The following is a 19,672-nucleotide window of genomic DNA, read 5'->3' as shown; positions in this document are numbered from 1 at the left end:
CCAGTTGTGTCTTATCATTTACTCACTGGTGTGTTGCTGTTGCTGTGGCCGTCTAAAGCTGAATTCTTACTTTTTAAATATTGCTCCGTTAAAGTGTTGCTGAGTGAACACTCTGTACTTCGTGTTACATTGCAGTAGTGTAACATCAGAACAGTCTGCTACAGCAGCCCGTGCTGCCAGCATTTCACCATGACATCATTCACTGCTCTGACAACAGAGGAAAGAGAGGCAAGTGCCTGTGTGTGTGTGTGTGTGTGTGTGTGTGTGTGTGTGTGTGTGTGCGTGCGTGCGTGTGTGCGTGGTGTGTTTAGGTGCTGCCTGTCCTTTACTATATAGACATCTATATATAGCTCCATGACTCTCAGCAGTCACATAATAAGGTTGGAATGACAAAGTGAGCCTTGGATGGTCATAAATCCCCTCACCAATCTCTCTCTCTCTCTCTCTGGTGTTCTGGTTTCCATTTCTAACTCTGTGTTGTGAGACGCTCATTCCATCACTTGCTGGCGAGGGCTGTCAAAGTGAGCGCATTAATAATAACGGGTTAGCGCAAATTTGTTTTAACGGCACTAATTTCTATAATGCATTAACGCAACTTGCAATTTTTAGGTTGTAGCGGGCTCAGTTTTAAAGTAGAGTGAAGATGCTGGTATCTTATGAAACTAGAAAAACCTAATGAATTCACTGGTACCAACAATGTCATACTAGTTTGTAGTGAAGGAGGTTAAATAACGCTCCAAACGGTCATGACCATTTTCAAAGAGGTCCTTTGACCTCTGACCTCAAAGTATTAAGTGAATGTAAATGGGTTCTATGGGCAACCACGAGTCTCCCCTTTACAGACATGCCCACTTTATGATAATCACATGCAGTTTGGGGGCAAGTCATAGTCAAGTCAGCACACTGACACACTGACAGCTGTTGTTGCCTGTTGGGCTGCAGTTTGCCATGATATGATTTGAGTGTATTTTTTATGCTAAATGCAGTACCTGTGAGGGTTTCTGGATCAATATCTGTCATTGTTTTGTGTTGTTAATTGATTTCCAATAATAAATATATACATACATTTGCATAAAGCAGCATATTTGTCCACTCCCATGTTGATAAGAGTATTAAATACTTGACAAATATTCCTTTAAGGTTAATTTTGAACAGATAAAAAAAATTTGTGATTAATCGCGATTAACTATAGTCAATCATGCGATTAATCACGATTAAATATTTTAATCGATTGACAGCCCTAATAATTATACTAAATGTAAAAATGACTGTTGACTGACCACCCTCAGACCTACAGAAGATTAGGGCTATATAATGTTCTGAGGTCAAACACTGAGTTCATTTACATTAGCACTAGATTCCCAGTTTTGAGTGTTATCCTGTTTCAGATCATATTCGGGATATGGCATTTCAATACCTTCTCACTCCCAACTCGTCAAATACCGCCGCTTGGTCAGTGGCCCTAAGCTTCAAACTCGTTACATGCGTAGTGTCTTTACAGGATTAACAAAAGATCGTGGTTTGGGTTAAAATAAGTATGTTTCTTATGCATAATAATTAAATATAGAGTTGAAAAACCTGGATATTCATACCCCTGCAGCCTATACATGATCATAACAGTATCCAGGTTCCTAATCATCTACCTGCAGGTGTGTCGTCCTCACACATCTCAGCCGCTACGTTCTGTAATCTGTACCAACAAAGAATGTTCAGACGATTCAAATCGAGTTCTGCTGCCTGTCTACAGCAGCGTTCGCTATTATCACAATAATTAATTCCCATTTTTGGATCAAAGCGTGAAAAAAAAAAACCATCTCCTCACCAATCAATGTTCCTGTAAGGAAAATCTGAGTCACCTTTCCTACAGAATCCCAGTCTGGAAAAAAAATACTGCATCCACATTATACTGCCAAGAAATAATCTATTATGTTGGAAATATAGTAAATGTTTGCACTACAAGCAGCATCGGAGGCTTTTAACAAATAGGTAGGTAGGTTGTAGTAGTGTCCAACCCGTCACGCTTGGTCAGTGGCCCTCGAGGCACCCTTTAGCGTCGGCTTTCAACCATGTTACCAATGTAAACCCATCCGTGTCATTATTAAATGCTCAGAGCAACTGACGTAGTTTAAAGAGTTAAAAAGTCTGAGTAGGGTGTGGGAGGGGAGGTTTGACGGGTCAAACAAACACAGGACTTTCACTGTTCGTGTCCCGTGTGAAACCAAGTCAACGTTGACTTATTTCACTGCAGTTTTGTTACATAACTCGCGTACTTTACTAACGCCAGTCACGTAACAAACTTACTTACACTGATCAGCCATAACATCATGACCACTGACAGATGAAGTGAATAACATTGATTATCTCGTTACCATGGCACCTGACAGTGGGGGGGGATATATCAGACAGCAAGTGAATATTTTGTCCTTGAAGTTGATGTGTTGGAAGCAGAAAAAACGGGCCAGCGTAAGGATGTGAGCGACTTTGACGAGGGCCAAATAGTGCTGACAAGACGACTGGGTCAGAGCATCTCCAGAACTGCAGCTCTTGTGGGATGTTCCCGGTCTGCAGTGGTCAGGACCTACCAAAAGTGGTCCAAGGAAGAAGAACCAGTGAACCGGTGACAGGGTCAGACCCGAGGCTCATTGATGCACGTGGGGAGCGAAGGCTGGCCCGTGTTGTCTGATCCAATAGAAGAGCCACTGGAGCTCAAACTGCTGAAAAAGTTAATGCTGGTTCCGATAGAAAGGTGTCAGAACACACAGGGAGGAGCAGTTTGTTGCATATGGGGCTGCGTAGCCGCAGACTGGTCAGGGTGCACCGTGCTGACCCGTGTCCACCACTAAAAGCGCCTACAATGGGCACGTCGTGAGCATCAGAACTGGACCACGGAGCGATGGAAGAAGGTGGCCCGGTCTGATGAATCACGTTTTCTTTTACATCATGTGGATGGCGATGAGTTGGAGGTGTCGACTCGGCCACCAAATTCTCCAGATCTCAATCCGATGGAGCATCTGTGGGATGTTCTGGACAAACAAGTCCGATCCACGGAGGCCCCACCTCGCAACTTCCAGGACTTAAAGGATCTGCTACTGACGGCGTGGTGCCAGATACCACAGCAGACCTTCAGAGGTCTAGTGAAGTCCACGCCTCGACGGGTCAGGGCTGTTTTTGGCGGTAAAGGGGGACCTACTCAATATTAGGCAGGTGGTCATAATGTTACAGCTGATCGGTGTATTTTACTTAACAATCGTACATATTTTACTTATTTGAAACACAATGTTTTCCCAAGCCTAACCAAGTGGTTTTCTTGCGTAAGTAAACCTACGTTGGAAGTTTATTTTGAAAATACGCTGTATGTATGTAATGAGCGGAAACTGACACGCCACCCGATACGTCCAAAACTGACGCTAGAGAGGTACCTGGAGCATCATAGTTGCGTGCCTTTGCCTTTCTAGGCTACTTAAAAATCAAAATCCGAACGGTATATTTAATCCTATAAAATATTATCACACTCAGTTTTTTTTTCGTATTTTAAAATGTGTATTTTGGTGGTCTGTTGATTTGTAGATTTTGTATCTTTTACCCAGCAAGGAACAGTTTCAGCCAATCACATATTAAACACCCTGCTCTGGATCTGTGGATGTTGCATGTGATTCGCTGTTACATATAACCCCCCCCCCCCCCCGGCCAGATAACTCAAACAAAGCCTGTCTCCATAATTATTTATATTTAAATAGTATTATCTGATTAGTCAGTTGATTGTTGAATAATCAGTAGAATACCTCGTTAAGACAATATATGAAGAATTACTTACTTAATACTTAAGGAGGGGAAAAAAAAGAAAAACGTCAGAATGCAAAGTGGGGTGGAGAGGGTCTACGTGGGCTGGCCTAATTGGAGAGGGCAGATCTGGGGTCAGGAGTAGCAGATGGTGAAGGGAACGTGGCCAGGACACCTTTCCACCTGCCTACAGGGCACCCTAGGGTGTGTGTGTGTGTCCACTCTATGGGCGAGACAACTGGGTCAGGGCAAAGAAGTGGGACAGACCCTACACACATACAGTACATATACAGGAGTGATGTATGATGCAAGTATGCACACACACCTCTCTAAAACATTATAACCTTCATGAACATAGGATCTAGACTACATTCATTTTCACCAGGTTGACTCAATAAACCACCAACTGGGTGTATTTAGACTACCAGCATTCAAATAGCCCCACTTTTCATTTATTTAAATGATGATGTTTAAGGTATTTAGATGGTTCTTTTATTGAAAGCAAGTAGTTGAATTGGCAAAATATCAAGAACTACAAAAAACAATGATGAGTAATCCAGAACAACAAAGTGTTGTTGTTGATTAGCATGAATATATTGTTGAATTTATTAAATTAAAGCGATGGTAATCTGCATTATGAAATGACACCAGGAGTTTATCCACCCTAGCTTTTTTTGGGTATTCGTAACAAATATGTTCCTAAAATGAATTAGGTAACATGACTGCCTCTGCTACAACTGAAATAACCACATGTGTTTTAGGAGAGTAGGAAAGCTGTATAACATTACAAGTTCACGATGATGCAACGTTTGTGGGGTTTAACGTCATCTTTAACTCCTTTTTTTTTTTATGTTGGCAACCACATCATTATAACAGTAAACAATGTGAAGCTCAATAGATCTCTATGTGTGATTGTCTTTGTTTTGTAGTAATCTCCCTTGTAAGACATCCCAGAACTGGGAGGCTGATGGTCGCTTAAAAAGCAGGATGACTTGACTCAGATTAGTGAACACACAAAACAACTAGAATGGCACTCGGAGAGCGCAGACCTCCGCCAAGGTGCCTGACTTTAAAAACAGATCACAGCTCACAGCTGGCGGTACCGTGAGGTGGTCAGCTTGTCATTAACACTTTGTGTTTCCGTGTAACGTATCGGCGGATGCCTCTCTCATTCAGCAGCCTTGTTATGTCTGTATAACGTTACACTACGTTGTCGCTCATCCTGTCATTTACCGCTTTTTTCTTTCTCACCGCGGACGGCCGGCAGTTCCCGTACACACATCCACCTCTGCTCGAGGAAAGAGGCAGGGTCGCGCGTCATCATCAACGTGTCGTCAGCTACACTGCGCATGTGTTATACCCTGTGGTCATAATGCTCAGGCTGATCGGAATCCTTAAAAATATTCCTGAATCCAGATCATGATCCGGACCGCCACCAAAATCTAATGGATTGTTCATCCTTTTGGAGTAATCCTGCTAACAGACAAACAAATAAACCAACAAACCAACGCCGATGAAAACATAACCTCCTTCCTAGGCCTTTGGCCGTGGCGGAGGTAATTAGGATATAATCACATACCAACATGGATATAAGCAGCAGATGGAGCATTTTGAAGATGTTAGAACGGCAGAAATGGCTTGTGGGTCAAAAATAGTTCCACACAGTACAAGAAACACACAGTTATAATTGTTAGGAGAGCAGCAACTGCAATAAATAGAGTGTGTCTGTAGTTGTGACCCCTGATCCAGTATGTCTATTCAGAATAGCTGAGCATCTTATGGTACATCAACCTCTGCAACACATTATCACTGACTTATCCAAAGGCCAGAGGCCACACCTACTTAGATCTAATAGAGGGCTGCACAAGCCACCAGGAAGTGCGCCGGTCTGTTGATCCCAACTTTCGTAGCGGTCAAACGGCGGTACTGCAACTTCCGTGTCAGTCACGTGATGCCATTGGGTCCAAAAAGACTTTTTCCCATAGACTTACATTGGGAAAGAGACGTCTGTAACTCAGCGGATACATTTTTTTGAGGTAAATCAACTCCCCAGTATGAACACTTGAATAATCCTAATTTAAATCATTAGGTCCTAAAAGTTGTAGAATGCACTAATAGCTGAATCCAGAGTTATTTCCCTTCCTCCGTTCATGTGAATGACACCCAGACCGAGAATGGAGCGCCAAGCCGTGACGACGGCGTGACGTTGGGACCCCGTGACCGAGTCATGTGATCAAGCGGACGCTTGAGTCTAGCCGTTTAGGCTTCATACGCCACTGAGCAGCTTTCATAGGAATGACCGGGGCCCCGCCTCCAATGCTGTATCCAGTTCTCCTAATACATCCATGGAGCTCCAGGGATGATGTACTTTTGTAGGCCAACCATGAAGTCAGCATCGCCATGGTTCCCTCCACTAACAGCCAATGGGATTGTTCAATTGAGTTTTGGATTATTGCAGAAAATAAACTCTGTGGTAAACACATGTTTATGATACTTACACGTTTTGTTCAGCAAGATAATCTCCACTAATGAACACCACTTCTATGATTTTTTAAGTGTAAACGCAATCTCCAGAAGTAAAAAGCTAAAGTTAGGCTGTAAACGAACCACACCACAGTCACATGAACGCGAGTATAAACACAACGAGACTGTAAAGGAGGACGAGTCGGCGTGAGGACGTTTAGTACTGTCTCATTTAGCCACTTGTTAACAACCGCCTTTTTAAGATAAATAAAAGCTACAAAATTCATTAGTGGGGTATTTATTGATGAATTTTATATCGTAGAAGAAAACGTTAAAATCTCTTCAGATTGTGTTAACCACAGACCTGATTTCAGGCATCTAACTAAAAACCCATTGATTTCCAGACGAGGGAACAAGAAGTGTTAAAATGCTAACTCAATTCCAGGTTTTAGGACTCATTCCTGTAGCACTCTATAAACCTAATATCATGCGTGTGTGTGTGTGTGTGTGTGTGTGTGTGTGAGAGCGCGCACCAGTATAAAACTCATCTCACATCTCACCAGATATTGCATGTGCATCACCATGGCAACCATACAGCTCTTTTCACTCCACGGAGTAGGCCTATGTGTTGGAAGTGTTTGCGTAATTTCTCCTGAGAGGGAAAAATATCTAAGAATAGTCCCAGCTGTAAATCACACCTAGAAATGCTTTAAAAAAAAAAAATCATTGCTACATGCTACTAGCACAGGAATATATGCTCTTAAAGTTTAGGTTAATAAGAGGCCAGTTATTGCTTAGAGGTGGTTGATACTCAATATGTGAATTGAAAACGTTGGCAGCAGTACAGGGATTTACTTACAGGGCTTATGGCAACGTCAGTAAATGTCTTGGCTGGGGATGCCATATATATATACATATGAATGGATAGAGGAGAGTGTCAGTGTTTCAGGGATATAGGAACCATTTTGATTGGGACATTCTGAGCTTTAAGACCTTTACACTTTGGGGGCGTTTTTTTTGGGCCAATTAATTTGATATCGAGATGCACACGTCAATATATTTTTTCAATTTTCATACAGAATGTGAATATTACAAGGCAAAAAAGCCACCGGATTTTGTTTTTGGAACAAGGTTGATTTTTCTGAGCTTTCGCAACCCGAATAAAGGCATCAACCAATCATGTTATGCAGACCGGACATATTCAAAATGTAGTGTAGCCAAAGGGTTATGAGTTTATACTAAAGAAAATTATTAAACAACATTACGGAAGCTCCGTAGTCCAAACCAAGACAATAAACTTTATTTACTCCTTTCAACCTTGAAAAAGGCAGCGCAGACCAGATACACTCCTTCTGTTATTCCCTTTCACAATAAAAGCCCTAGACATATACACTGGGTAGCTGTTTACCAGAGGGAACTCAAATTCACTCAGAGCATTTCACTAAAAGGAAACTCAATGAAATAGCTTACACGGACTACAGATATAATAGATTACACGGCTTTGTCGAATACTCGATTCTGACTGGTCATTCACGGCGTTCTACGGTCTGTTATTTCTTTATAGCAGCCCGTTGCTATGTATAACAGACCGTTGCTATGGATATAGTTCTGATGTCGGACTCTGGCGGACCATTTTTTATGTCAAACTATTGATTTCTTCAGTAAGTAGCCGTGTGATAAGTGTGATAATGTACAGCTAGCGGGTCATTGTTGTGAAATAAACCCCTTCGCTTTGCATCGCCCTATCGGGGGTTTATTTCACAACAAACAGGCTATACAATAATTTAGCTCAGACAGACTGCCGGACGCTGCTCTGGGTCAATGGGTTTCTGGTAGTTGGTCCTCTGCCTGCTTGAATCTATTCTTACCTTTCATTGAACAAGTGGTGCAACTGTCACAAATTCACATCGCTGCCGGTATGAATAGTTTTGGTGTGAAATATTCACAGGCGAGTATTTCATATTTTTGTGACCCCCCCGGTGTGTAAAGGCATTTAGTATCGTAAAACATGACCAAGAGTCTACGGCCACCCTCACCACTGTGAGGCTGTACTTAGGAACATGTTCACCATTTGATCAGTCTGGCTGACCTTTCAACCGGATTTTGTGACGTCCTTGGACGGAAAGGGTGAAGCAAGTAAAATAGTCTGTGGGACAGATCCTAAAGCTCTGAGTAGACCTGTACTAAAATGATTAACTTATTTACGGAAGAAAGAAAAGATATCTGCTGGCTGTAATTGGTTGTTCTTAGTCACATGTCATGCGGTACGCACTGCAGCGTTCCAAATGTTGAACTATTTTTTATCTCGGGGCGCAAACGTCGCGCCCCGGAAAAATAGACGCTTCAGAACGCTTGCGCCATCGTCGCTCTCACGTTTGAGCGTGTCTACATCGACAACAATGGATTTGAGGGCGCAAAAACTGCGACGTGTGCACGGCCCCTTACACAGCCTCGCTTTAACACAGCTCTCGCACCAGTGTCAGGGTCCAGACTAGGTCAGTCTTAAGGAGTAGCTGAATATACCTTAACACAAAGGAGAATCCTGGGCAAGAAAGTATAGTAAAGGACGACACTAACCTCCGGGCCGGAGACTCTGGAGATTCCACTTTCACTGTCTCCCTCTGAGAAGGAGCCTGATTCGTCGCTGGAGTTGCCGCCGCTGGCACCAAATCCCTGTTCACTTTTGATACTGGTGCAACCCTGAGAGAAGACCGACTCTCCGCTGTGGGGGATCCTCTGCTCCACTACCCCGGCCAGGCAGTGAGAAAGTCCAGAGGTGGAGCCTGAGTGTGGGGACGAGGAGAAGTCAAACTGGGGGAGGTTGAAAGGTGAGCTACCACTGCCTGCGTCCTCTGGGTAAGAGAAGGAGGAACGGGAGCTGGAAGTCTGGGTTCGGGGCTCAGAGGGGGGAGGGGAGTGGGCTGATGTCTTGATGGGAACGGGGCAGCTGGTGGTGAGGCACGACCGACCAGAAGAAGGAGCTTCCACCTGCATCAGGGTTGAGACCTTTTCTCGGAACTTATCGTCCATGTAAGAATGGGCCAACATCTGTTGCTCGCCGGCTGCTGAAGAGAAAATGACACTGGCTCTGTCTAGCTCCCCCTCGTGTTTAGAAGAGGAGGCTTTGGACACCGGCCTTTCCATGTTCTTGCCAATGCCAGCTGTCGGTATGACATCTGCAATGCCCGTCTTGAGGTCCGCTCGACCCAGAGATTCCCTCTTATCCCTCTGCCGGTCTTTGACCAGTTCCCTGTAGTGGTTGAGGGACAGTCTGTTGGTGAGTAGCTGCTGGATGGTGGTGCTGGGCACGCCGCTGAGATCTAGGCCGCCTCTCTGGAGGTAGGAGCGCAGGCAGGAAGAGGGCGAACCTCGGCTCGGAGAGTGCTCGGCTGCTACTGGAACCCCTTCTACCTCTAGCTCCATCTCCAGCACCTCCTCAGTACACGATTCTGGGTTGCAACCGCTCCTTTCATCTCCGTCTTCCTCGAACACAAACGGTTCCTCTTTGATCCTGGAGGGTGTAAGAAGAGTTTGTGACGCAGCACTGCTGTCTCTGAACAACTGTGAGCTCACAGGGCTGTCTGAGGTATGGTTGGCCAGGATGACATCATCGCTGTCATGATGGTCTTCTCCGTTGTGCTTGTCATCACAGATCTGGTACTGATACTTCCTGTATTTAGGACATTGAGAAAGGTCAGCGGGAAGCGACGCAGTGCCGGCTACGTGATTGGTCTGCTGCCTCGTCTCTGCAGAATCGTCCGAGGATATTCCCTCAGAAAAGGCCGCATCCTCGGCCGTGATGTCATCATCATATTCCACCTTGCCGTTGCTGGCGTGTTGGCTGTCGTTCTGTAACTGGGCTTGAAGGAACCGAAAGCAATTGTCCTCCAAATTGTGAACACCCAGAAAGTCAGCGCACAGGATGACCTCGTGGATGTTTTCCCGACTTAAAACCAGCTTGGCTGTGTAGGCAAACTGGAGCAGTGGAGCGAAACCCTTAGCGGTCACCTGTAGAGGAGAGAAGATGAAAGAATGGTTTTACTGAGCATTTAACTATAAAGCAAGGAATCTGTTTGTGTGTGTGTCCTTCACATATCTCGAGAACCGTTCATTCGATCTACTTCACACTTGGCAGGTGTATTGCTGGGGACCCGAGGGCGTGCAGTGTCGAAGTTGGTCAATATTAATAAACTGTGAATAAACAAGCGAAGAGCGCTCTGTACAGCAGCGGGGGCGGGGCTTCAGGGCTCATTGACCGCAGATCACTTTTGCTGCTGGATGCTGGATATACTAACGTTGCAACTCTTCTTCACTTCCCCCGGAATCAACGAGCGATGAGCGGTTCTCGACAACGCTGCAAGCAGCACTTCTGGGGGGCCAAGCAATGGGGCCCGCTCCGAACGGGCACGCGTTCTGAACGGGCGCTGCACTAGTCCACTTACAGATGAGTACATTTTACATCGAAAAGGTTCTTACTTTGAGCAGCAGCTCCAAATGAAGGCATGGGGTATGTGCTGGCCAAACTCACCCATTACATTTTATTGTTTCATATACAGATCTGAGCTGACTTTCTCTTTTTTAACAGAAATAATGTTTTCATACTAATTAATTCCCGTCATTTCTTCTTTGCCGTACCTCTGATCAATGTTGAGCTACCGTCAACAAAACTCAACACTTCGTGGTGTTTTTCTTTTTCTTTTCTTTTTTCAAATTAAAAGCTTACTTACAAAGAGAAAGCTGCAAGACATTTAATGTGAAAATTCTGGTGTTGAGTTTCATTCATGTTAGCCTAGGCCTGGGCAATATATCAATATTATACCGATATCGTGATATGGGACTAGATAGCGTCTTAGATTTTGGATATTGTAATGTTGTAATATGGCATAAGTGTTGTCTTTAAAGGCTGCATTACAGTAAAGTGATGTCATTTTCTGAATTTACCAGACTATTTTATTATTTATCATAAATCTCCTTTTGTAAATATTTTGTAAAAGCACCAATAGTCAACCCTTCAATATCGTCTCAATTTAGATATCGAGGTATTTGGTCAAAAACATTGTGATATTTGATTTTCTCCGTATCGCCCAGCCCTATGTCAGCCAAACATTGTTCTGGAGAAAAAGGCAAAGAGGAACGTCTGACATGACTATTGCTGTACTGATGGAAATGGAAATGGACCGTATACTGAATTTATCAAGAGAATAGGTGAACATAGAGGAGGTTTTGAGTTTGCCTTAATCGGAGCACAGGGGAAATTAGAAATAAGGGCCCGTCTCTAATATAAGCCTCTCTGTCACTAAGGTTATGATCCACTAAAGTTAGACACGATACGAGATGAATAAATCCACGTTTTTGTAATCTTCGCCTCCATCTTGATTGCAAGCGAGCTGGGTGGGACAATTGAATGAGTTCCAACTCCTCTTTGTTTGGGAGGGGAGTACGAGACACACCTGGCAGAGATCTGTACTCCACTGAGTGCACTTCTCTAGTTAGAGCCCCGAGCACGAAAGTGCCAGGGACCCAACGGTGTCTCCAACTTTTGATCGCTCGAACGGTGATGTCGTAGCTCATGTGAGAAGACATGATTTTATCACTATACAGGTATAGACCTTTACGATACTTCTCCTAGAGGATTCAAGAGATCCATCTCAAAGTCGGGCAGCAGAATCTCAACACCTTCACGATGCAAAATTGCAAAGCTTTTGTGTTTTCGCGAAACGGCGTTGTCGTTTGGGCGACGCGGCGAATTTCGATGTTTCGACATGACACAGGACGCTGTTGTAACTTCACTTTACATAGTCCGATCTGCCCCAGATTTCACAAGCTGGATAAGAGTCCTGGCCTAAAGACACATATGTGCCTTTATGAGTGATAGTCATAGCGCCCCCCACAGGAAACAGGAAGTTGTTGTAAATCGATAATACATTGTCCATTCAGCCCTAAACTTGACATGTTTTATAAGAGTCTTTAACGCCACGCGCTCCACGCAGAAAATCCCCTCTAACTGTTGCGTGCAGTGTCGAATTTTCATGGAAATGCACGGCAGCGGGTACACCCGACATGCACAAAGGGGCGAGGGCCCTTTCAACGCTGCTTGCAGCTTTAATTAGTGCCGTTTTTTCACAGTAAAAGAAGAACGATATTGTGTGTTACAACATTATTTACGGAAAAATAGACTACAGATTGTGACTGTAACAAAGAGGTAGTGAGCTGGAAATGGATGAAACAGAATTTTAGCCCACAAGCACACATTTTTCAGTCAGTTATTTTGCTACATTCCCGCCTTATTAATCTTCTTATGTCTTGTCTTCTTGCCTGGATTCTTTTTGCTCGTCCCTTCTCACCCACCCTTCACCCTCTCATCTCTCCTGCTTTCTTCTTCTTCTTCTTCACTACAGTCAGCACGGCTTCTATTGGATGTGTGCTCATATGTGTGTATGTGAGTGTGTGCGTGTTGCTGTATATTGCTGTGTGTGCATGTGTGTGTGTACATGAAAATATATGTGTGTGTATATCGGTGTGTGCATGTAAGCCTATTTTCAGCTAGCATCAGCAGCTGCTGCGTCCTGCGCAGAAACACATGTGTAGCCGGGAGAAGCTCCGCTGCACACCGCTACCAACCGTACTGATGAGAAGCAGCCGACATGCATTTGATTGATCAATATCCAATTAACATCTAGTTTTCACCTCGTTTCCCCTCAGGGTTAGACTTAGCTGTATGGTAGTGAAATATCCAAAAACTGGGGCTGTCAATCGATAAAATATTTAACCGTGAATAATCACATTATTGTCCATAGTTAATCGCGATTAATTAAAAATGAATTTGGCAATTTAAGTCAGTAGGTTGTAAAAAAAATCTTAGTTTAAAATAGTAATGTGTATTTTACCTGGTCACCATATATTGAATAGGGCTGTCAATGGATTCAAATATTTAACCGCGAGGATTTGCATGACCCTGAATAGGATGAGCGGTTACAGATAATGGATGGACGGATGAATTAATTGCATGATTGTCCATAATTAATTGCGATAAACAGCAAATTGATGGCACATTTTTTTATCTGTCCAAAATGTACCTTAAAGGGAAATTTGTCAAGTATTTAATATTCTTATCAACATGGGAGTGGGCAAATATGCTGCTTTACGCAAATGTGTGTATATATTTATTATTGGAAATCAATTATCAACACAAAACAATGACAGATATTGTCCTACCAAAAACGCAAATTTGAGATCTTCACTAGAATTTAAAACAAAGTTCTGCGGGCTTGATTTTCAGCTGGCCCGTGGACTGGGCAGTGAGGTTTAAGGAATGACTAACTACTCTCAAGTTCAATTGTATATCAAAAGATTGTAGAACTGAAATCAATAATCACACATTACATTAACACTTAACTCTTTAATTATTTGTTTCAGCTTGCCGTCTGATCTCTCGTCTGAACATGCTATGTAGAAATGTGACCTTGTGTCCTGATTTCGATGTTCAAACAGGGGCAAACGTATCGACAGAAGGGGATTACTGCCGAACTCAGTCAGTATAGTTTAGATAAAAAAGGCCAGACGAATTCCTCAGATTAATAAAAAAAAAAAGACCAGATCAGAGCTACATGTGCACTGCAGGACCCTGAGAGTTTTCAGAATTACAAAAATGGTAGCGATAAGTAATCATAGTCAAATGGATTAACTTCTCTGTCTGATGAACCATGACCATGACATGATTAGAAATATATCTAGGACTATGTTTTGAGGGCTAAGAAGCCAAGGAAACCACAATAAAGGCCCGGTTACAGCAGCATTTAAAATACTGACAGGATCAATTGCTTTCAATCACAGGGGTGAAGTAAATCCATTAAACCATAATAGCTAGGGATGCACCGATACCAATACCAATACCAATACCAGCATCGGGTATCGGATCTGATGCTGTGCTCATGTACTCGTACTCGCAAAACGGCTCCGATAACACATTACGGCAGCGTGACGTTAACCTCTCTTCACCATGTTTCGGGTCCTATCGCACGCGCTCACACTCCACCTCCCCGATGGTGCGGGCGAGACGGGCCGGTGGTGGGGCCGGGATCCCACCTCAGCCGGCGCGCTCCGGGCCTCACTTTCATTGTGCCCCGGGGTTTTGCTTGCACCCTCTGACACGCGTGTGCGTTAGACTCCTTGGTCCGCATTTCAAGACGGGTCTGGTGGGTTGCCGACATCGCCGCAGACCCCTGCCGCCTTTTACGTGGGCCGAGTCCCGACGGACGACAGTCACACCGTCAGCAGGGGGCCCTGTCCCTCCCCGGCGTGGAGAGAGGGCGCAGCGAGCACTTTGTCCACGGCCCTGGGAAGCGGCGAGGTCCGGGCGGGGAGCGCTGTAAAGTTCACCTTCGCCCCGAGCCTTTCCAGGCCGACCTAGAGCCGGTCGCGGTGCACCGCCTTGTATGCAGGACTCCCCAGCCTGCTGTGTGTCGGTCACACCCTCCAGATGGCTGTTAACGAGGGTCTTTTGGCACAGAGAAGTACTCGTATCGGTGAGTACCCAAATGTAAGTACTTGTACTTGTACTCGGTCTGAAAAAAAGTGTCGGTGCATCCCTAATAATAGCAAACCGATTTACTAAATTGACGCACGTGTCAATTTCCGCTCCAGTGTTTTCAAAATAAAACTACTTAGTTAGGTTTAAGAAAATATCTACTTAGTTAGGTTTAAGAATAGATTTACTTAGTTAGGTTTAAGGATCCACCCCGACCTCCTGCATACACGGCGTTCGCCGCTCTATATACTTCCCGGTTCACAATTACGTGGATTACATACAAATTGATCTTGTGCTGACCATTACGTCTATGTACACAAATCAATACATTACATTTTGTGACTATTTCACGAACTGCTGTGCGACTGAGCTGCAGGTGCTCATGACTAAAAGTCAGGAGTATACAGCCTGTAATTCAGTGTTCTTTTTAGCCATGTTACGAGAACCACTGGGCTTTTCTCTAATATATATATAATAATGCCAGAGTATAACAGTAATATAACAGTGTCCTTGGTCCTGAAAATACTAAATTCCACCCAAATCTGTTTACCTGTGAGCCACAATGAGTTCCAGTAATTTATGAGAGGACGAGCGGGCAGCAGAAGGATGTGGAAAATAAAGCCATGCTTCCAGGCATTAGGGGGGTGGAGTCTGAAGTGGTGGAGGACAGTGCGAGTGATTACTGTAAGGTGGAGTCACACAGACATATTAATCAATATGACAGATCTGGGGCGTTATATGGTAACGTCAGCCACTGGGATCAGGAGCTGTTCCCTGATCGGCTCCCGGTGGTGAACGGAAACGGCAGCAACTAACGAAAGCCCCTTTACCCACAGCCTGTTCAAGGCACCGTTAGTCCGCCTCACCGCTCTGTATAAAAGGTACAAACACAGAATGGGGGGGAGGAGTTGTTCCGCCGACAAGCCAGGAGCGGAGGTAGTAATAACGCCAAATCAGTGGGCCTTTATCAAACCACCCCCGTACACACTCTCCCTACACACTTCCACTCTGTTTGCACGTTTGCGTGGAGGGTCCGCCATATTAAGCGCCATGCAAAACCAGTTAGAGGGGAGTAGAAGTGGGTTATATAACCTTCCAACAGTGAGCCTGCATCTATGCCAAGCTGATGCCGACTTACTGGCCACGTGCAACTTCGTTTTGTGTTCTTCATGGAACGCGCTCCGTAATACTACCCGTACAAACGAGGATCAGCACCTCTAAATCTGAGGCCATGGTTCTCAGGAGGAAACCGATGGATTGCCTACTCCAGGTAGGGAATGAGTCCTTACCCCAAGTGAAGGAGTTCAAGTACCTCGGGGGGTCTTGTTCGCGAGTGAGGGGACTATGGAACGTGAGATTGGCCGGAGAATCGGAGCAGCGGGGGGGCGGTATTGCATTCGCTTTATCGCACGGTTGTGATGAAAAGAGAGCTGAGCCAGAAGTCAAAGCTCTCGATCTACCGGTCAATCTTCGTTCCTACTCTCACCTATGGTCATGAGGGCTGGGTCAGGACCCAAAGAACTAGATCACAGGTACAAGCGGCTGAAATGGGTTTCCTCAGGAGGGTGGCTGGCGTCTCCCTTAGAGATAGGGTGAGAAGCTCAGTCATCCGTGAGGGACTCGGAGTAGAGCCGCTACTCCTTTACGTTGAAAGGAGCCAGCTCAGGTGTTTCGGGCTTCTAGTAAAGATGCCCCCCCCCTGGGCGCCTCCCTAGGGAGGTGTTCCAGGCACGACCAGCTGGGAGTAGAGCCACGGGGAAGACCCAGGACTAGGTGGAGAGATTATATCTCCACACTAGCCTGGGAACGTCTCGGGATCCTCCAGTCAGAGCTGATTAATGTGGCCCCGGGAAAGAGAAGTTTGGGGTCCCCTGCTGGAGCTTTTGCCCCCCGCGACCCGACCCCGGATAAGAGGTTGAAGATGAGTGAGTGAGAGTACCCGTACAAACGTAAAGTGCTCATGACATTTAATATTGTCATACAGACGTTAATAAGGTTACATTGTATTTAGGATCAAATATCTAGTCTAGAAAACGGTAGACATGTTCATTTGATTATAAAGTGTTGTATATTTACAGAGACTGTTGCAAAAAACAAGCAGGTCAAAAACATCAGAGTCAAAAATGAAAAGAAATGGCACCACAGAAGCATGGGGGTAAGTTTTATTTTACTAGTCTATTATTAGTTTACTATGAAACCAGGCAGTATAGTTTCAGTTTAGATGTAGTTTTTCTGAAAGGACTAACTAACAATAACACTGACAATATGTTTCACTGCTTATTACCTCCGCCAAGGCCAAAGGCCTAGGAAGGAGGTTGTGTTTTCACCGGCGTTGGTTTGTTGGTTTGTTTGTTTGTCCGTTCGGAAGATTACTCCAAAAGTCCGCGATGGATTTGAATGAAATTTTTAGGAGGGGTGGGGTGTGACACAATGAACAATCCATTTCGATTTTGGTGGCGATCCAGATCATGATCCGGCTTCAGGAAACATTTTTTAATAACTCCGCTCAGTCTGTGCATTAACACCACAGGCCACCACAGGGGGGGCAGCGACGTACAGGAAACCTGCCTTGGCGGAGGTCTGCGCTCTCCGAGTGCACTTCTATGTTTCGTTTTAGTTTCAGTTTACTATAATAATCCTGTGCTGCACAGAGTGTTGTGTGTTGTTTATTAGTATTGAACGTGTCCAGATTGCACCAACATTGACACTGCACTCCTTCGGGTCTCCAGCAATACACCCACCAAGTGTGAAGTAGATCGAATGAACGGTTCTCGAGATATGCGAAGGACACACAGACAGACAGACAGACAGAGATTCTCTCCTTTATAGTTAGATTTCCTAAAATAACATTCAGCTTGAACCATTTGTGTTAGAGGGCGAGGAGGGAAAGATGTATGATCAATACGCTGATGATTATTGTAATACAGGCTTTCTGTTATTATTTTGTAGATTCCCAGCCCAAGATAACCCTGAAGACTTCAACACAGTTATTTTCCCAGACATTGAAAGTTTGAGTTTCTCTAACATGACCTCCGACCCCTCCCTGTGGAACTCCCTGACTTTACCTTGTCTGGCAGGTTAATGATGGGCTCCGCTTCGCCTTGTGACCCGTTGTGACCCAGCAGGGCCTGCAGGAAGTAGCGGCTGCTAGCGGCGAGGACGGCCCTGTGCGCACGCACCTCCCTGCCCTCCACCAACACGGTGACATCACACAGGATGCCCTGCCGCCGCTGCTCCTCCAGGCTCAACAGCACGTTGGCACAGTGGACCTTGGATTCGTACACGTACACGGGCGCTGCCGCCTCACCATCCCGCTCCTCGCCTGCCGACATCACTCTCTCTCAGCACCCTGCACAGAAGAGAGAAAGAACCTATGACACTAGGTTTGGGGTGCGGGGGGGTAGCAAAGTACAGTAGTATTTTTAAATGCTCGCTCTCAAATGCAAATGAGTTGGTTGCTAAATAGAATGCAATTGCTGTAATTCAGAAACACTGTGAATTTGTAGCGATTATTTGGTTAAAGAGGACCTATTGTGCTTTTTCTCTTTCCTCTAGTGTGTTATATAGTTTTTTGTTCATGTAAAAGGTCTGCAAAGTTACAAAGAACCAAAGTCCACGACACAGGGAGTTCCTCTCCCCCACAGAAACACTGCTCCTGAACTGCCTTGATTGAAGTCCCACCTTTTCTTCTGTAACATGGTGATGTCACCAAGTAACACACTTTGCCTAGTGGCTAGTTTGTCACAAACAAACAAACAAGGCTAGTTAGAGCAGAGCTGGAGCGGAGTCTGAAGAGTTTGGTTCGGTTGACCAATCAAAACAGTGTGGGCCAGCCGATCAATCAGAGCAGACCGGGCTTTTCAAAAGAAAGCCCAAAAGGCAGCTCAAACAACTAACTGTAACTTTAAGCTAGCAGCTTTTACTCTTAAAACGACTACGGTATTCCTAAATGCATTGAAATCAATATATTAACATGTTGGGATAGACGTTATAACATGGAAGTAAAAAAAAATATATAAACAAAACAGTACGATAAATAATGGGATGGATAAGGATAATAAATCAGCCAAAGGAAATGACACCCACCCACAGGATAGTTGTACAAAAGGGTTGAGGGGATTTATAGTAAGGACCAAAGAAGAAGAAACGAAGGAGGAGGGGCTCTGAACTTCACATCCTGGAGTTTGGAGGTTCTCCCTTTCAAAATAAAGTGCAACTACATCCATTTTGTGTAATTATAAAAACCAGAGAACAAGATAGACAAAGGGAACATAATGACCCTGTTGTATGTGATTAATGTGTTTTTTTATATATTATGATGTTCTTATTTGTGAACTTTTTAACTGTGTAAAGTGTCTTTGAGTTTCATGAAAAGTGCTATATAAATAAAAAGCATGATTATTAATTATCATTAAACATGTTCTAGTAGAAACCCCATATAGTAAAAGTATGAACCTGGAAATTAGCACAATAGGTCCTCTTTAAGTAAACTGAACAAGCAATGGTTTCAGGGTGCTCACTGAACCCCCTAGTGGGTAGGGACTTAAATAGTATCTATATATATTTTTCTTTATTTAACCAGGTAGTATTCATATATGTTTTTATAATGACACAGAATTAATAATGTATTGTAATGCCTTGCTCTATAATAATAAATTAGGGGTGTGAAAGTTAAGGCGATAATAATGTCTTAACGCAAATTCGTTTTACCGCCAATTTCTTTAACGCAATATCGCAACTTGAGTAAAGAGTGAAAATACTGGTATCATATGAAACTACAAAAACCTAATAAATCCATCGGTACCAACCATGTCATACTAGCTTGTCGAGAAGGCTAAATAACGCTCCAAACTTACGCTAAATTTTGGCGAGGAAAAACTCTCATGGTCATTTTCACAAAGG

The 19,672-nt window shown here is 44.2% G+C and overlaps 1 protein-coding gene across 1 annotated transcript in view; it reads right to left on the bottom strand.

Annotated features, from left to right (window-relative positions):
- The window catches only part of LOC141783720 (transcription regulator protein BACH2-like), a 67,253-nt gene that overhangs the window by 6,740 nt on the left and 40,841 nt on the right, over positions 1–19,672 (bottom strand). Inside the window, exons 2-3 of the mRNA XM_074661168.1 lie at positions 17,836–18,119; positions 8,821–10,251 (exon numbers count right to left, since the gene is read on the bottom strand). Coding sequence (XP_074517269.1) covers positions 8,821–10,251; positions 17,836–18,102 — 1,698 coding nt within the window. The 5' untranslated portion in view covers positions 18,103–18,119. The remainder of the gene's footprint in view (positions 1–8,820; positions 10,252–17,835; positions 18,120–19,672) is intronic.

This window comes from Sebastes fasciatus, chromosome 15 (genome assembly GCF_043250625.1).
Source record: "Sebastes fasciatus isolate fSebFas1 chromosome 15, fSebFas1.pri, whole genome shotgun sequence".
NCBI lineage: Eukaryota > Metazoa > Chordata > Actinopteri > Perciformes > Sebastidae > Sebastes > Sebastes fasciatus.
Note: the sequence above shows the minus strand (reverse complement) of the source record. Positions and strands in the feature narration are given on the sequence as shown.